Source organism: Salarias fasciatus, chromosome 17, assembly GCF_902148845.1.
Source record: "Salarias fasciatus chromosome 17, fSalaFa1.1, whole genome shotgun sequence".
NCBI classification, from domain to species: domain Eukaryota; kingdom Metazoa; phylum Chordata; class Actinopteri; order Blenniiformes; family Blenniidae; genus Salarias; species Salarias fasciatus.
The window spans coordinates 5,115,245-5,132,114 of record NC_043761.1 but is presented as its reverse complement, the minus strand read 5'-3'; the positions used below and the strand labels follow the sequence as shown (position 1 = coordinate 5,132,114).

Genomic DNA, 16,870 nt, shown 5'->3' with positions numbered 1-16,870 from the left:
TGGTAAACACCCCACTATGCTGGCATGTAGGCCTGTTTACATCCTGCGCTATATCTCACTCGTCGGGTCGAGGTGTGCCTGCTCGGAGCTGTTCGAGCAGGAACATGTGCGTAAGCATCTCGCTGCTTTTCATACGCAGCGAGCGGGAACTTCAGCCGTCCTGCTCCGTCATAAATGTAGTGAAGAGGCCAATAAAAAGCCTTTATTGCATATTTTATTATACAGACAAGCAGATTTACAGTCTAGACGCACTTTGGGGGGAGATTTGTTGACCAGGCGGGTGTGTGTGTGTGTGTGTGTGTGTGTGTGTGAAGACCACAGCCCTGCATTACTGTTGAGGCATGACCTTGCTGCACCACTGCAGCAGAAAACTTCCTGAGTTTGTCATTAAACTAACCTGAGCATGTTTGTATTGTGTTGTCAGATTGTTTCCAGTGAGTTTGAGCACATTGCTGCACGTCACGCTCATCATGGTTTGTTTGAACCCCTTTAAGATAGAGGTGCTGCAGAAAGTCTGCATTACATCACTGTAACCATTATCACTCTGCAGGAAGAGGATCTTTTACTTCACTTTTCTCCCTAAAACATGCATTTGAGGTGAATCGGTGGATCTAAATCTCCCCCGTGGCTGTAGATGTGTGTGTGTGTGCGTGTGTGTGTGTGTGTGTGTGTGTGTGTGTTGTGTGTGTGTGTGTGTGTGTGCTTTCGCCCACAGTCCTCTGGGATTGACTGTACAGCCCTGCAACACTGTCGGATGAAGCCATTTGGAAGATGGATGGATTTGATTTATGGGATTTTTAATAGTGGCTGTTCATAATAAATCCTTCTCGGATAGGCTGAGACGATGGGAGGTCACTCTGTGCCAAAGAGAAGGCCCGTGGGCCGAAAGCGGCCCGCAAGAGGCTCCGATCCGGTCAAACCATCAAGCAAATGCTAAAAATGAAAAGAAAACACTGTTTGAGCACCTGATACAGACACAGCGGCTGGGATTCGTCGGGAAGGTTGTGCTCATGTGAATTCTGTGTCAAAGTGTGACGGATGCTTTTCGAAACGACACACCGGGACAGGCAGAGTGAAACATCTGTCCACCGAGTCCCAGAGGAGTGCCAAGACATTAGCCTCCCAAGGACAGTCTTTACGGTCTGTGCACCTAAACACGTGTGTGTGTGTGTGTGTGTGTGTGTATGTTTACAGCCATCTGCTAACACACTTCCATGGAAAGGTTCCACCCTGGGAGCCATTTTCATGAAGTTGCATTTTCAGTGACTCTGAGCAGAGTTGTCGTGTAAACGGACGCTGAAAACACTGGAAGTTTTCAGTTTTCACATCAAACCGCTGTGTAAACACTTCCAATAAGTCTCGCCTCAGAAGGAGACAAAACAAATGCATAATGAGAAGCAGCAGTATATAAAATTTCATTATTTTTCACCGGGATACATGAACTTTTTGACACCAGTTGAATGAACATCATTCTGATTTTTTCATATTATGAGACACAATTTGACTCTTGTATGGAGAAACTGCTGAATAACCTGAATAAAATATGCTAAATAAATACATTTTTTTCAAAATGGTCCAACTTTAATATTTTAAAATTTTTTAAGTCTTTTGCAAAACTGATTTCTTTTGTTTTTTTGTTTTTTTTTTTTGCTCCTTTTTGGTGCTGTAGCAGCTTTCTGTTGTCACACAGTGACACCTAGTGGTTACAGAGTATATCCCGCCATAGTTTGATCACTTGTTATTGTTTCTGATATTATTAGCAAACCAACTAAAAATAATACAACTTGTTCTGCAGAGCTTCCAGAATATTTTACACATGTTTAACCTCTACATTTTGAGCTGAGATTACATCTCAGTAAAGGACGAGATACATGAATAAGAAGGCGTGATTAGTCAGTGTGTCTTCTCTACATCCCGTTTATCTCAACATAACTCACAACAGTTTAATCCTGGCAAATAAAACCCGCCTCGCCGCCAACTCATTTCCAATTCACAGCTTTAGAGCCCGTCGTAGTCTATTATCGTCGCCTCCCGCTGCAGCCAATCGCAGCCGCTTTATCAGCGGAGCAGGAGAAGTGATCACACCGTTGAGTCACCGCTGCTCCGGCGCCGTCGTGAGCAGTCAGCACGAAGGGCGACTTGGTTGTGTTGCATTTTCTGAGCCTCGCGGGCCCGTCCCCGTCTCCTTATCTCAGCACCTCTGCTCGCTCGCTGGCGGACAGCGGCATCCTCCCCTCCTGCCTGCGTCTGCCTTCTCGGGTTTCCAGGTTTTTTCTTTGTTTTGTTTTGTTTTTTTTCTACGCTGCTACGTCACTGAGAAAGAAACAGGAAGTCGATTACAAGCCCGACTTCGCGTGAACTTTAAATGGACCAAACGGTTGCCAGTTGATGCAGGAAGGGGGGGGGGGGGAGTTGTTTTGATGGGTGTGCGTTGTTTTCCTGAATGCAGGCTGACTCTCCGGTGGTCTCCGTGCTACAGACCTTTTATAAAATGCCAGAGATTCACAGCACCGTGCCTTCGACATTAATTCATTCTGAACAGCGCCAGAGGCCATTTGACTTTCAGTGTTTACCTGCAGAGAAGCAGCGTCGGAGTGTGTGTGTTTACCCCTCTTACACTGGCTTCTACTTGTGTGCAGAGTTGACGGTCCAATCGAAACAATTACTATCCAAAGTCTTTCATTTCCAGCGCTGCTCTCTGTCGTGTTTATGCTGCATGACGAATCCTTGCTCCCCCCTGAGTGTTTTTGACCTTTCAATTCCAATCCGGCTGCCACGAACCAGCACGGATGCCGCGGGAACCTTCGTCCAGGTTGGCTGCCGATACGAGCGGCTATTTCTGAATCGCTCCATGGACCGGGGCGCGCCTCATTGAGGAGCCGGCGGGGCGCTCGGGATACCATCTCGCCGCGCGCACGACAGCCGCCGTCTTCATTCGCGTCCGTGAAATCTGCGTGGGAAATCCTGTGATCGGAGCGGACGCGGCAGAGGGCTGGAGCCCGGCGATAACACACACTCCGCTACAAAGACGGGGAAACGGAGGTGACGTTTTTGAATCAGATGGTTTTAAAGATGAGCTGAAAGGCCCGGTGGCGTCACAGCAGCTCCGGTTTATCACACATGCTAAATCATTCTGTGTAGCAGCACTTGACATCAGTTTTATTGCTGCCAATTCCAGTTCAAATGACTTTAAAATGATCGTAACTTGCCGGGGACAAATAAATGCCCGGTCAATTAAACCCCGACACAATCTCGTTAAGTTCCGATTAAATCTCTGATGTCCACAGGGGAGCCGTCCAGGATAGCCGTTAATGGACAAACTGCCTCGTGCTCGCTCGCCATCGTTCTTCATCTTTCTAATAAAACAACTCGTTAACGTTGTTAACGTGGTTATACGTCCTATTCCCACTTTTTTTTTTCATGTCAGTATTGTGTACATGCTCTTCCAAATCCCCCATGATGCACCACTCAGCATGCCATGACCTGCCCTGCCCTGCCTCTGATTGGCTTGCACTCGCTGCATTCGCTGATTGGCTAATGTCTATTTTTACATGAGGGATAAACGAGCCAATCAGAGGCAGGAACAATCGTGACCGATAAATAATACTGAAATTATGTAACAATAAGCAAACAGACAGAGGGATTTCACTTTGACCATGTGCTGCAGAGTAAAGTCGACGCTGAACAAGTTTTATAGGAAGTAAAGTTGGGGAAGCCAACTGGAAGTGTTTTTACCCAGAATCTCATACACACACACATCCCACCTGGGAGATTGAATACTTCCTGTTACCATGGCGTTGTGAATGCTCACGCTGTATCGCTCAGCAGAAGTGTAGATTATGTGGGTGGGTGTTGTGTGGAAAGCAGCAGGGGCTGAATAAAAGGTTATTCTGAGTAGTCTGGTGCTGCTAATCTGGGAGATTGGGATCTGGACTGCTTCATCCAGCCAGTCTCAGCTCTCGCCCTCGCTGCTGCTTTCAGACGCCATCCTCAGGTCAGAAATGATAACCGACGCTGCCTGATATTTACAAAGCATTAGTTTTAATAACGGCCGAAGAGAAACAAGAGCAGCAACACGCAGACGCGCTTTTATAGTCAATCATAAACTCACATTACAGATTATATGATCACCTCGACACATCTTTGGTCCCATCAGATGGTAGTAAATGTTAATGGATGAGTCTGCATTTACACAGGGAGCCCATCCACTAACCCAGAGTTACACTGTGCAGATAGTTTAAAGTTTGTCTCTCTGTCTCAGACATATCTTATATGGTCTTTATCTGCAGTGGTTTATATTGCACAGTAGCCTTACTCTGAAGGATTTTTCCCAGTTTAATCCGCAGGATTCTGAACACTTTCCTTTCAAGGATCTTGTTATAAATGAAGTCAAGGTTCGGGTCGATGGGTTCAGACATCCCTGGAGATTAGAGATTCTGCTTTTCAGCCTCCATTTTTTTTTTACACGAAGCGGCCCGGACACAAAGCACGAGGGGCGAGGCAAATGTCAGTCGGTCAAGAGAGCAGGAGTCGCCGGGCGGATGTCCGGAGATGGAGGGAACTTCTTGAGAACATCTCCGCCGCCGTCGTGGTCAGGTCTCCGGTCTCGCGTGACGCACGGCGGGCGTCCTGCTGACTGGATGTTATCTGTCAGGACCTGGACTGAATCGTTGCTGTAATCTTTGCACATCCCAGCATTCGTCTGATGAGTTTCCCGTGTGCTGCATCCAGACTGCTCCGTTTTGTTGTTGTTGTTGTTGTTGTTGTTCACTTTGCTATCTGCGGGACTTAAATTGCCGTTCTTATCTGACAAACCAGACTCAGATTTATGAGGCTGCAGCAAAGCTCACGTTCTTTGGCTTTCATCTCTGGAGAGCCCGCTCACCTGTCACGCCACCAAATTGATCTGTCTCATTTCAAGTCTCCGGGGTTTCCTTTTGAGAACACGGCCGGACCTCGATGGGTGACAGGACGAATGAAGTCTGGCCTTCAGACCATCTTAAGGGAGAAGGATACAAAAAAAAATACTTTAATCAATGCTGAGAAATTACTAAGAAACTATAAAGATAATATGTTGATGACATGTTGGTGTTTTTGCTAATTTACAGAAACACCAACATGTCAGAAAATACAGTCGGTTGGAGACTAAAATTTGTGTTAAAACTGGTTTTGTGGTGATGTTGCAGCAGTTTTCCGTACTAATTGTTGAGGTTTTGTGAAAATCTGGACAATATCGTCTCCTTCAAGTCTGTCAGCGACGACGGCTCAGAGTGAAAGATTTTAAGGGTCAGTCGACTGTCTAGATAATTATCTTCACAAAACTCTAATCCCGCTTTGTAACTAAGCTGTTCGTGGGTCATGTGAATCCTCTGCCTGGAGAACCGTCCCGCCGCAGCCTTTTCCCTGGAAATAAAGAAGAAATACGGGGCTATTTGAGCATTTTCCTCTGAGTGCACCGAGTGATGGATGGTGTGACATTTCAGGGGACGCTTGTTTGGTTGTTCCACAGCGAGCCGGAGCTTTGTTGCTGCTTGGGCGCCTGGCATTATTGGGAGTGAATGAGAGGAGTGTAACACAACATTACACGTGGGGAACGGGGACGGGCGTTCTCCTCGGGTAATAGAATAAAACGCCGCTCAGCATGGCGTGAAGCTGAGAGCAGATGTATGTTTGCATATATATGAGTGTCTTTTCCTGCTTAATATGACTCATTCCCCAAATGAAAGCTAAATAATCCCTCTAGAGATGATCTGTGCTGCTTCTTTAAGTTGACCTTGCTCTCTACAGAGGCAGAATACACACACACACACACACACACACACACACACACACACACACACACACACAGATCTGTTATGTACAAAAAGGAGGTTGTTTGCTTTTCACAGCACATCAGACTGAAGCGGCTATTCCTCCCGATTTGATGGCGCTGAATCCAAGAGGCGCAGATTGAATATGCAAACACGATGCATTATGTATTTCCTCTGTTGTACGCGCCACTTGAATTACCGCTCATGCCAAACACGACAGGTTTGTTCACTATTTTCACACATCTCTCTCTCACCACAGACTTCATTTACATGCAGAGAACATGTAGAGGCAGAACATTTCGACTTCAGGTTACAGTTTGATGTACTGAATTTGTTGTAGACACAGAAATTTGTGTTCGGACATTGACTTGATAGCCAAAATAACAAGTAAATCGCATTTAAACTAATCTTTTTTCTCACTATTTACACTTTCATATGCAGCAATATCGTACAAACGGGGTCAAACGGATCCTATGAAGCCCGTCAGTTTCACCGTTAAAGGTAAATCCTCATTCGGGATCTGTGACACTGATGCTACACTCGTTCTCGTGATCTGGGGTTTCGGAGGTCGAAGGTGGAGGCGCGTCGTCGTGATCGGACGACTTCAAAAGCATCAAAATGAGTTCTCGGCCTCTGGACGGGCGATAAACTGCCGGCCTGTAATTTGCACCCTCAGATTTACGAGCTGACCTGAAGGGGCCTTTCCAGCGCAGACAGGAGCCCTAAAGGTTCTTGTAAATCACCCTCCACACCTCACTCTCTCTCGCACGCAGAAATATTTACACCAACACACTCGCTGACCTCTCCGTGCACTTCTTCCCTTCCGAGCTTCACCCCGATATAATCCCCTCCTGTCAACATCTGGCTGTTTTTCATCTCTGCTCTCTCAACAGCGACATGTCGGTTGATATTTTTGTCCATTTTTTTTTTTTTTTTTTTTTTTTTTTTACTCACTATTTGACAGACAAAAGCAGAAATTAATAATCTGAGGCAATCAAGCTGAATAAAATCGATGCATTATTCAACTGAGAGGATTCACTGGCGCATGGCTGGCTGGCTTTAACTTCACGGTTAATTGTGAGTGATTAATTCCTGCTTGGCTCATTGTGCACGGACGGCCTCCGCCTGGGAAGCGAGACTTCCTGTGGATTTTGTCGAGGAGGTATCTTCTTGCTGTAGAAATGATAAATACCGTTAGTTTGAGTGACTCTTTGAACCTGCGGTTGCTTCACAAGCCGCCAGTTTCTCTTCTCCGACAAACACAGGGATATTGATCGCTTTGAGTTGCTCCTCGGAGGAGCGACGTGACTGTAGTCCCTCAGTATCAACTGAAAAGTTGCATTTTATTCGTTCCCATGGAGAAGAATCAGAGCGTTTTGAAAACTTTCCGAAATATTTTATGCCAAATTAATGGAGAAAACTCAGATTTTCTAAAAGGTTTGAGTCGTTTTCCTATTTCTGTGTGTCTTGAACTGATTTGGCATCATCGCAGAGTCACCACACAGCTTCCATTCATCTTATTTATACGTGTAAAAAATGATGAAAATAGGTATTTAGTCCAGTTTAGTGCAGCGTGACTCTGATTGGTCAGCGGTGCGAAGTGCATGGTTGGTGTTGATAGCAGCCGGCTCGTCTCATTGTTTATTTATATCCACCTTCTGTCCGGTCCTCCCTTTGGTCCCACACATTAAATATACCACTTGGTTAAATATTCACGAGCTACAGTGGAGCTCTCTGAAACTGTGATGCCATATTTGCAATAAAACTGCAGATATCTCAGTGATGCTCATCATTCAGCTCCTGAATTATTCTGGCTTCACTCGTCTGTTGTTCACAAACACTCTGAATTTTTTAAACAATTTTTTTCTTTCCTTTTTTACATCTTTTTCCTGTTTTTTTTTTATATTTTTCCTTTCCCCCGCTCTATTTTCCTTTTGTTGATTTCTTTTTCTTCTATTCTTTTCCAATTTTTCATTTTCTTGCATTCTTTTTTACATTGTTTCCTATTTTTCCTCTTTTTTCTGCATCATGTTTTGTTTTCCTTTTTTCTTTCTCTTTTCTCCATTTTTCCATTGCTTTTTTTGTTCCCATTCTTCCGTTATTCTTGTTTTTACGTTTTCCTTTTTTCTCTCATTTTTTCTACCTCTCTTTTCCTTTTTTCTTATTTACCCATTTATAATTTTTTTTCTTATAGTTCATTTTTCTATCTCCATTTCCACACTCACTTTCTTATTTTCTCCCCCCCCTTTTTTTTTTTTTTATTTTTTTTTCTTTAAGAAAAACGAAACTGGAGGAAAAAAAAAAACACTTAACGCCTCCAACAAAAACCTGCCAGTCTTGATGCATCTTGAAGTCTAAAGGTTTCTCTTAGTGATTCATTCCCGGTGAAATGCAAAAAAAAACCGCTCCACACCTATTTGGGCTCCTGAACGGTTCGGAGTCGTGGCTGCAGGAGACAGCCGGCATAGATGAGCTGCTCGGCTCGGTGAATCAGCACGCCGTCAATCACGCCACCTCCTCTCCGTCTCCTCCCCCCCTCCGGCGCGCCGCGCCGCCGCCCAGGCTTCGTTTTCGGCCTGGAAGCTTCACTCTCCTGCAGAAACACACCGAGGACTCCGAAAACAGAGCAGCGAGCTGCAGCTGTAATTTGGGCCAACAGTTGGCCACTCGGGGACGAGGCCCTGTCCACCATTTCATTTAGAGTTCACCTTCTAGCACACACACTCTCTCACACACACACGCACACACACGTACACACACACACTGTCTGACATATTGCAGTGCTAGGCAGTTTGCCCAGGTAATGAGAAAGACCGGGGGGATGGAGGGGGTGGTGGTGCTACAGCAGGTCATGGGTAAAGTGCTGGAGAAAGGCTCCCAGCAAAACCTGAGCTCAACCAAGTGGAATTTTCTACTTCCCGGCTGTTTGAACGGACTATAAAATAAAGCGGTGACCGTCCGTCAGGAGCCGCCGCTCCTCAAATGACCTTGGATCAAATCGTCCGTACAGCAGCTCAGTTCGCCTCGAGGTTCCTGCTGGTTCGTCTGTTTCCGGTTATCATTGGACCGCGCTCCGGAAGCGTGGACGGGACGAGGTGTCGGGCTTTTCCCCGTGGAGTTTGCATATTCTCCCTGTGCATAGTTGGCTTTGTTTCAGGGTACTATGTATTTCTCCCACTGTTCAGAAACACTTTTTTAAGTTAATTTAATGATTCTCAGTTGTGAGCAGAGCTCCAAAAAGAAATCATCTTGTTGCAATTATTACAGATATTTTTTTAGAAAATTACCCTGATTGTGATTATTTAACCTTAAAATATCATTACTTTCAACAAACTGACCCAAAATGCACAACAAATATTTACCTTTCCATCCTTTTCTGCTTCTGCTTTGTAATCCCCCAGTTATACGACAAGGTTTCAAGTAAAACCATATTGCTATTGCATTGTTGTTTCAGAAAAGTTTCACATTTATGTAGCAACTTTTTGAAAACGACGCCTTTTTCCATGAAAACGGCAGAATGCTGAATGACTCAGAGCAGGAATAAAGAGTTTCTATCTTTTAAATGACTCATTTGATTGTCTGATTCAGTCAAGAACAGTATATTGAATTTCCAAATACTGGATTTTCTGTGCACCTTTTTGAAAATAATCAGAATTCAGAGTGAAATCATTGAGTTCAGTATTTTTTTTTTTCCAGTAAACTCTGAAAGGGTGTCAGTTTTGACCTGATGGTTGTTTTGAACCACGGCGCCTGTGAAACGTGCTGAAAGCATCATGAAGTGTCAGGACTGCTCTCGTCACGTCTCCAGCCTTGCTCAGTGTCCGACGGTACCGGCACTTCCTGCTCGCCTTAAAGATGCTGCCATCTTTTCTTTTTTTTTTTCTTTTCCAGCTTTCCTCATTCCCGGCCATGCGAAACGACCTCTTGTTGGTTTTTGTTCCATTTCCCTGTTATTTATGAGGGCGTCGTCCGGAGGCTGCTGCGTTTCCCGGGAATAAGAAATGCACCAGGTTGTATTTTCCTTGACAGATGGAGTCGGAGGACTCTCGCTGAATGGAAACTAACCTCTGTTTGCCGCGTTTTGTTGGCTGTGAATAATTCAGCGCCGTAAACGGCTCCGGTTCAGATTCACCGCTGCTTCATCGATACGTTGGCTTCATTAGTCCAATGTCCACGTCATGTTTAAGTGACAGTGCAGGTAGATCCAGCGTAACGCATCGTGGACTGGAGCCACGTTGGGTATCATGACCACACATATCAACATTTTCATGCCTGGTAGTAGTTAGTTCTGGTGGCTCATAATGAGAAGAACCCCGGTTCAAATCTAGCCCAGGAGGAGTTTTTGTGAGTTCCACTTCTATGGGCATTTCGTTGGTGTGTGTCATTGTGTCTTTAAGAGCCTCGTGATGTTGCAGTGTTTAGCACTCTAAGCTCACAGCGAGAGGATGCCCAGTTCGGGTCTCCATCCTTCATCCTGGAGAATCCCAATAATTCAAAATGATATCTGATGACCCCATGAGGACTTTGTTAACAGTTGATCATTATTTTTCTTTTAAAACAATACGTTTTAGTTCAGGGCCGGTAAAATAGTGCAAAAATAACTTTTAAATTTATACTTTGAAGTTTTTCTTTGTTGTGCTGCAGAGTTAGTGTTATAGAAATGTCAACATTATTGCAAAACTGAACAATCACCAGTGAAAATGACAACAATTTCAATGAAAAGACAGCCTTAATGAAACATTCTGGTGCGGAATACGGTGAAATGTCCAAAAATGCCTCTCACAGCATGACTTTGAGGTTAGTTTAATCCCAACGTCATCCAGGAAATGAGCCAAATCAAGAAGTGAACAATTATTTTTAGCTCAAAGTAGACGGATAACATGGATGTGATCCAACATTTTAAATCTTTTGGAATTTGAAATCTTTATTGAATAAATCTAAATCAAACTAAAAATGAACATGCTGTTCCACAGAAAACATAACGGAGTGGATTGCTGTACGTAATTCAAACTGCTGACATTCTGCTGTGGATGTTTAGTGCTGTAGTTCTATTGTTCATGTGAGCTGACTGTGAGGACGATCTCAGTCTGAAGGTGATCCTACAGCCGTCAGAACCCTCTCACTGTATGACCGGGGATTTTATTCAGACTGCTGGTTCAGAGAGCATGCATGGGATAAAAAAAAAGTGTGTTGCCGGGGAAGCTGCAGCACAAGCGGCCTATTGTCGGCTCCGGCGAGCATTAAAGCAAATGGTGCAATTTCAAGCAGGGTGTTTTATTCCGAGGAGGTGACTCTGATTAGCTGCATTCCTGCGGGAGGGAAGATTTATGAACTTTAAGTGTCTTCTTTTTTCTTTTGTTTTTTTTTTGCCTGGCCTACTACGAACAAGTTTGGAAAACACAGAGGCAAATAAGTAGCGCGTGCCTTAATGACACCAGAGCTTCATTAAAGCATAATTGCTGTGATAATTTAAAACGGTGTGAAATGATGATCACCTCTGGGAATTACGGATCCATAAATACAATTCATTACATCCAGAAGTTACACCATGAACAGAAATGAATTGCAGTCTTCAATGTGATAGATGTCCTCTGTTGTGTTTTAGAGATTAGTTTACATTAGCTTCAGTTTACATGAGTGTGATGGGGTTTTTTCCAGAAAGCGTCTCAACAAATACGGCGTAGTCGAAGATGACTGTTTAATTCACAAAAGGCATAATTGTGGCCCTTAAGTGAAAAGAAAATCATATTAAACAAGTCAGAGAAATAATGAGCATCTCGTGAGTGTAGGGCGTCTCTTAAGTCCTTATAGAACACTTAAATTACAGAAAATATAGATAATTGGTCCGCCCAGTGCCCTACAAGACTGAGGCTGTAGCAGCGCCTCTGTTTGGCCGACTGCTGCTAGAACACCCGGAAACAAGATGGCGTCTGGTGAGTGTTTCTCGTCCGAACCGGAAATGTTTGCGCGCTAAAATGAAGGAGTGGGGCTGCGAAGTGGACACCTTCAACTGAACTAAGCAACAGTTTTAGGAGGAATCATGGTGGGAGTTTTGCAAGTCGTGTCGCAAACGAGGAAGTAGTGAAGTTTGTCGTCGTGTGTGTGAGCGTGGGTGTGTTTACGTGCACTGCCCGCAGTCCGTGATGGAGGCTGCTCCGTCACATGAACATCAAATAAACATCATGCAAACATATAAACATTGTAGAAATGCCATGTAACTTCAGCCTCGTGTTTACTAGGCTGAAGTTAGCTTCCGATTCGGGATGTAAGGGAAAAATATTTTCACATTTGGAGAGGCAATTTATCCCTTCTCTGTACTAAGTATTAACTTTAAACCACGTTTAACATTTTAATTGAGACGAAAACGTTGCCAGACAACCAATATTGAATATCTACAATCTTTATTTGTGAAAATAAAAAAAGCATATTTAACAGTAATCTCCATAACTTCAACACATTTGAAGGAGGTCTAGATGGAAAACTGGACCAAAACGTCTCAAATCTGGACGAGCCTAGGTTATGTTAAACTTTCATCAAAACACTGTTTCTGATTTGTGAAACATTTTTCCGATGTGTGGGGAAAAAAGTGCATGTTTGACTGTGTTTTCACTTGGACTGCTTTGGACCAGGTCTACATTGAAAAACACTGGAGCTACTTCTGAAATCTGGACCAGGTTTTTCTAAATATGTGAAACTTTCAACATTGTTTCAACAGAGAATGTATAAATAGCTTCTCCAAATGTGAAAATAATTGTAAAGTGTGCAACTGAAACTGCAATACTTCATTATCACATCATCAGCATGAGCAATATACAGACTGGAAAAAGAGCTCATGTGTTGTGTTTGTGAATTCATCCTCTGCAAGCACACAATACTTCAAATATTTATGGAGAGAATGATTAATCCTGACAAAATGTGCGATTAAGTTAACCAAGAATGAGTAAAAACAACATACTGAGCAAACTGCAGCTCTCCTGAAACACAAATGGAGGCTGTTGATCAAAAAAGTATTAGAAACTGGTAATAAACTTCAGACAAAATGCATAAAGAGTCTGATCTGAAAGTCAACACAGTGTGGATAGTTTCGTTGGGAAATAAAGACAAGGGGATTTTTTATAAAAGAAAAAATAACAGTTTTCGGCCATTTGATGTTTTATTTAATGATGTGTTGCTTTTCATTTATTTTAACTTAAAAAATAAAAATCCATATTTGAAGTGTCTTTATGATACAAACAACAAAAGCCAGTGAAAAATTTCATTTCTGCGGTTTGCTTTGTTCAAGTAATCTTGATATAAAACAGAAATGTCAAATTGAAAGCTTAGTCTGTAAATTCAATGGAAAAACTGAAGGCATGCAGTGTAGTCAAATCAAACTGTTTTTAATTACAAATCGATAATAAGATAAGATAATTTGTTCCACAGTGGGGAAATTTGCATTGTTGCAGCAGCAAGACAGGAACAAGAGAAGCAAAAGAGAACTAATGATAAATATGCGGGGGAAAAAAAGATATTTATACAGGATAACTATGACAAAATATATTTCACTATGAGTTGAACTGTGTTCAAATTCCCAAATATCCAAAACGCTACTTGATTTCTGTTATGTTAGTGTTTATGGTTGATCTATTTTTACTGGAAAGCTGATGGGATGAGATGCTGATCCCACCTGCAGCTTCTTCTTTTCCTTAAATTTTCGACTTGATCTTCCTCTTCCTGATCTTCCTCTTCTTAACTGCTTCGTCTCAAAGAGAATCCACGGAGGAGTTCCCAGAATATCTGAGAACATTTGTGATTTTTCTACATGTTTTAAAGTCTTTTTTAGTTTCTCTTTGGTGAAAACTGCAATGAATGAGCCTCTGGCATGTCTGTGTTGTCTTCAGGTATTTTTTGGAGTTTATTCTTCTTCTTTTGCACGCGCAAAACATTTGCTAAACTGCGCAGAAACTCTGTATTTACACATTAAGAAACTTACAGTTTTGCGTCTGTTGCGTGAGATTTTTTTGCTTTGAAACAGTCATGAATGCAAATACATTCTAATTTTATCCCCTGTAACAGGAATCCAGTATACACAAAGTGTCAGTTCAGTGTGTTTTATAGTGAAAACAGCTGGTTGTTCATGTATTTTCCTGTATTTTCAGCTGTCCGGTGAGACGGCAGCTTCGGGGTTTGACTTGTGTGAACCTTCAAGTCTTTTCTTTGATCACCGCTTCACTCGACTCCTCCTCTCACAGTACAAAGTGAGACTTACGGCTTCGGCGGGGCTTTTGTTGGGAGGATTTGTGGCTCTATAAGGTCTATAAGGATTTGCTGTGCCGCCGTGGCAGTGAGACACAATATTGCGGCGCTCCCCGGAGTCTGTCTGTAACACTGACTTATTGTTCATGACTCCTGAAGGACAGATGGCGCATCGCTTCAGAATCACAATGTGACTCTCGCAGACAGATCACTTGTTAGCTGGTAGAAAAACAAAACGCTTGCTGGATGATATAGACCGGTGGTGTCACTTCCACTGGATGTGAACTGAAACAGCGGTGACGTCCGGGCAGGCGTGTTCGCCTCTGATTTCTTTGTACCGGCCAGACGTGAGCCGCTCCGAACGCGCCTTTGTTCCCGACGTGCTTAAATTAGCCGGAGGGATTTTTGAAGTGTTGCAGAGTGACAGCGGCTGTCTCTCATCTCTCTGCTGATGAAGGTTTCTGTCCCACTGAAGCATCTCCAGCTCAACACAGCGCTGCAGAAGCTCTTCTGTCAGGCCGGCGTGTGTCTGTCTTCATCTAAATCTCTTCCTATACAGTCATCATTAACCTACAGTTCTGAAATAAAGACTGAAATAGCCTCTTTCTAAATATTAAACCAACAATTTCACCCCTGTGCAGTGCAAGTGTGATATAAGGACTCGATTCTTCATTTGAAGCCTGAAAATGTTACAAATATCCAAGTAATGAAGTGTAAAATGTAAGTTTGTGTTTGAATGCAGCAAGTGTGTCAGTCCTTCAGTCACTCTGTACATGAGACACAGCTCATGATGAGTCCCAGACGTCCGCTGCCACTTTCACTGCTGCTTGGCAGATGGGTCTTCACTGCGGAGGGAGATGTGGAGACGGTTTGTTTCAGTGTAATGTGAGCCGTGTGCAGACTGAGCCTGAGCATCCTCCGTTAAACCAGCCGCTCTGCTGCTGACCGGGCCCAAACCGACCGACCACTTCAGGATGATAGATAAAGCCCTTTGTGTTCTGCTCGTTCAGAAAGAGAAGCGGCACATTGTTTTTAGCTGTAATTGGTGAATCAATGTAGTTCAGGCGTGGAGTCATCCTTCTGTCAGTATCTATCAGGAGATGTGGTGCATAACCCGCTGCGATGGAGGTGTGTTTTCTGCAGAGTTGTAATGGTTCGTCCCTTTAGTGCTGCATGTGCTCTTTGTAACCTCCGAGGTGAGCTGATTTTAATGTTCAAACCGGCTGAGCTCTCCATTTCCTGTTCTTCCCTCTTCTCCCTGACCTTCTCTTTCGCCTGGGCTCCTCCTCCTCTTGTCTCCTCATTTTTCTCCTTCTCATGTGCAGCGTTGTCTTTAAAAATATGGATAAAAATGTTCAAATTCAAATCGTACTTCTGTTTTCAAGGATTATGAAATACATGCAGTGTAGCATACAGTTACACAGTTTGAATTGCACTTGAAAAAATTGAATCCCACTGAAACCACTTCAGCTTCATTATTTTTTCCCTGTGGGTGAAAGACGTGCTGCTATCCATGTCTTGTTTAAAGATATCAGTATTTTTTGAATGATCGGTTCATTTCTCTGCTCATTGGCCATCGCCGGCTGAAATGTGGATTTTTCACACAGTCTTGTTATGTTTCTCCCTGTAAATCGTCCTTTACAGAGACGTTTCAGTGCATGACAGATGTGATTTTTGTGTCAGTGCTTTGAAATCAGTGTAGATCACATCCACACAGCTCTTTTTAGTGGCTCAGATTAAAGTCAACTTGTATGACCAGATCAGTGTATTTCACAGAGTAGTTTCGGATTACAGAGTGACTCTAACCTGTCTCGTCCTCTCTCCTGGGTTTTGCAGGAGTTTGCTGCTCTGACCAAGGAGCTGAACGCCTGCAGGGAGCAGCTGCTGGAGAAGGAGGAGGAGATCTCCGAGCTCAAGGCTGAGAGGAACAACACCAGGGTGAGTTACCTTCAAACGTTCACCGGATCGAACCAGTAAACCAGCCCCCCGAGTGGTCAGTGGCTTCAGATTCAGTCTTAAAACTTCTGCAGTCTACAATTCTAATTGTAGTGAGCTGCTGTGACGACCCTTAATCAAAATTTTACAAATAAAGTTTTTTAAAAAATAAGATGTTGGAAGAATATAAATCCATCGAGTTATTGTGATGTGGAGAAATAAAGACAGCAAACAGGAAAGCGATTAAATTTAGAGTTATGATTCAGATGTTTGGTCTCATTTGCTGGTTTGAACCTCTTCAGTTGTGCTTGATTGAGAGATGATTGCCTCACTGAGCCGCAGCCGCCCGTAACACCAGCGGCTGTCCAGAAACTGCATGAATGAAATGATCTGTGTAACAGTTATGTGGCTAATTGGCATCATCTGAACTCTTATTTGTTTTATATGTATTTGTAAAGCTGAAATATTCTGAAGCTCAATTTAAAGCTTAAACATGGTTTTTGGGTTTAGGTTCATGTAATCCTGTGGAAACTGATAAAAAAAAAAATCTTCCAGTCTATGGACTTTTATCAAAATCCAAGTTTTTCTCCAGCCAACAGAAAAGAAAACACTTGTAACACTCTTTATACACACACAAACACACACAGACGCACACACACTAGTTTCCAAACCTGCAGAACTTTTCCCAAATTAAAAAAAAAAAAAGTCAAGTGGAAGAAGGCGCAGCGTTCCGCTGGGTGGAAGCACTGAAGCGTGCACACACACACAGTTTCCAGTGGTCACACACACACACACACACACACACACACACACACACACACACACACACACACACACACACACACACACACCTCGTTAACTCCAAACAGTGAAAAACCTGACGGCTGCTC

At 43.3% G+C, this 16,870-nt stretch overlaps 1 protein-coding gene across 5 annotated transcripts in view; it reads left to right on the top strand.

The window, feature by feature from the left end:
- Nucleotides 1-16,870, top strand: part of ppfia2 (PTPRF interacting protein alpha 2) — a 126,596-nt gene that overhangs the window by 71,464 nt on the left and 38,262 nt on the right. For all 5 annotated transcript variants that reach the window (XM_030113212.1, XM_030113210.1, XM_030113211.1 and 2 more), the window contains one exon: nt 15,882-15,983. In XM_030113212.1, the coding sequence (XP_029969072.1) occupies nt 15,882-15,983 (102 nt within the window). The remainder of the gene's footprint in view (nt 1-15,881; nt 15,984-16,870) is intronic.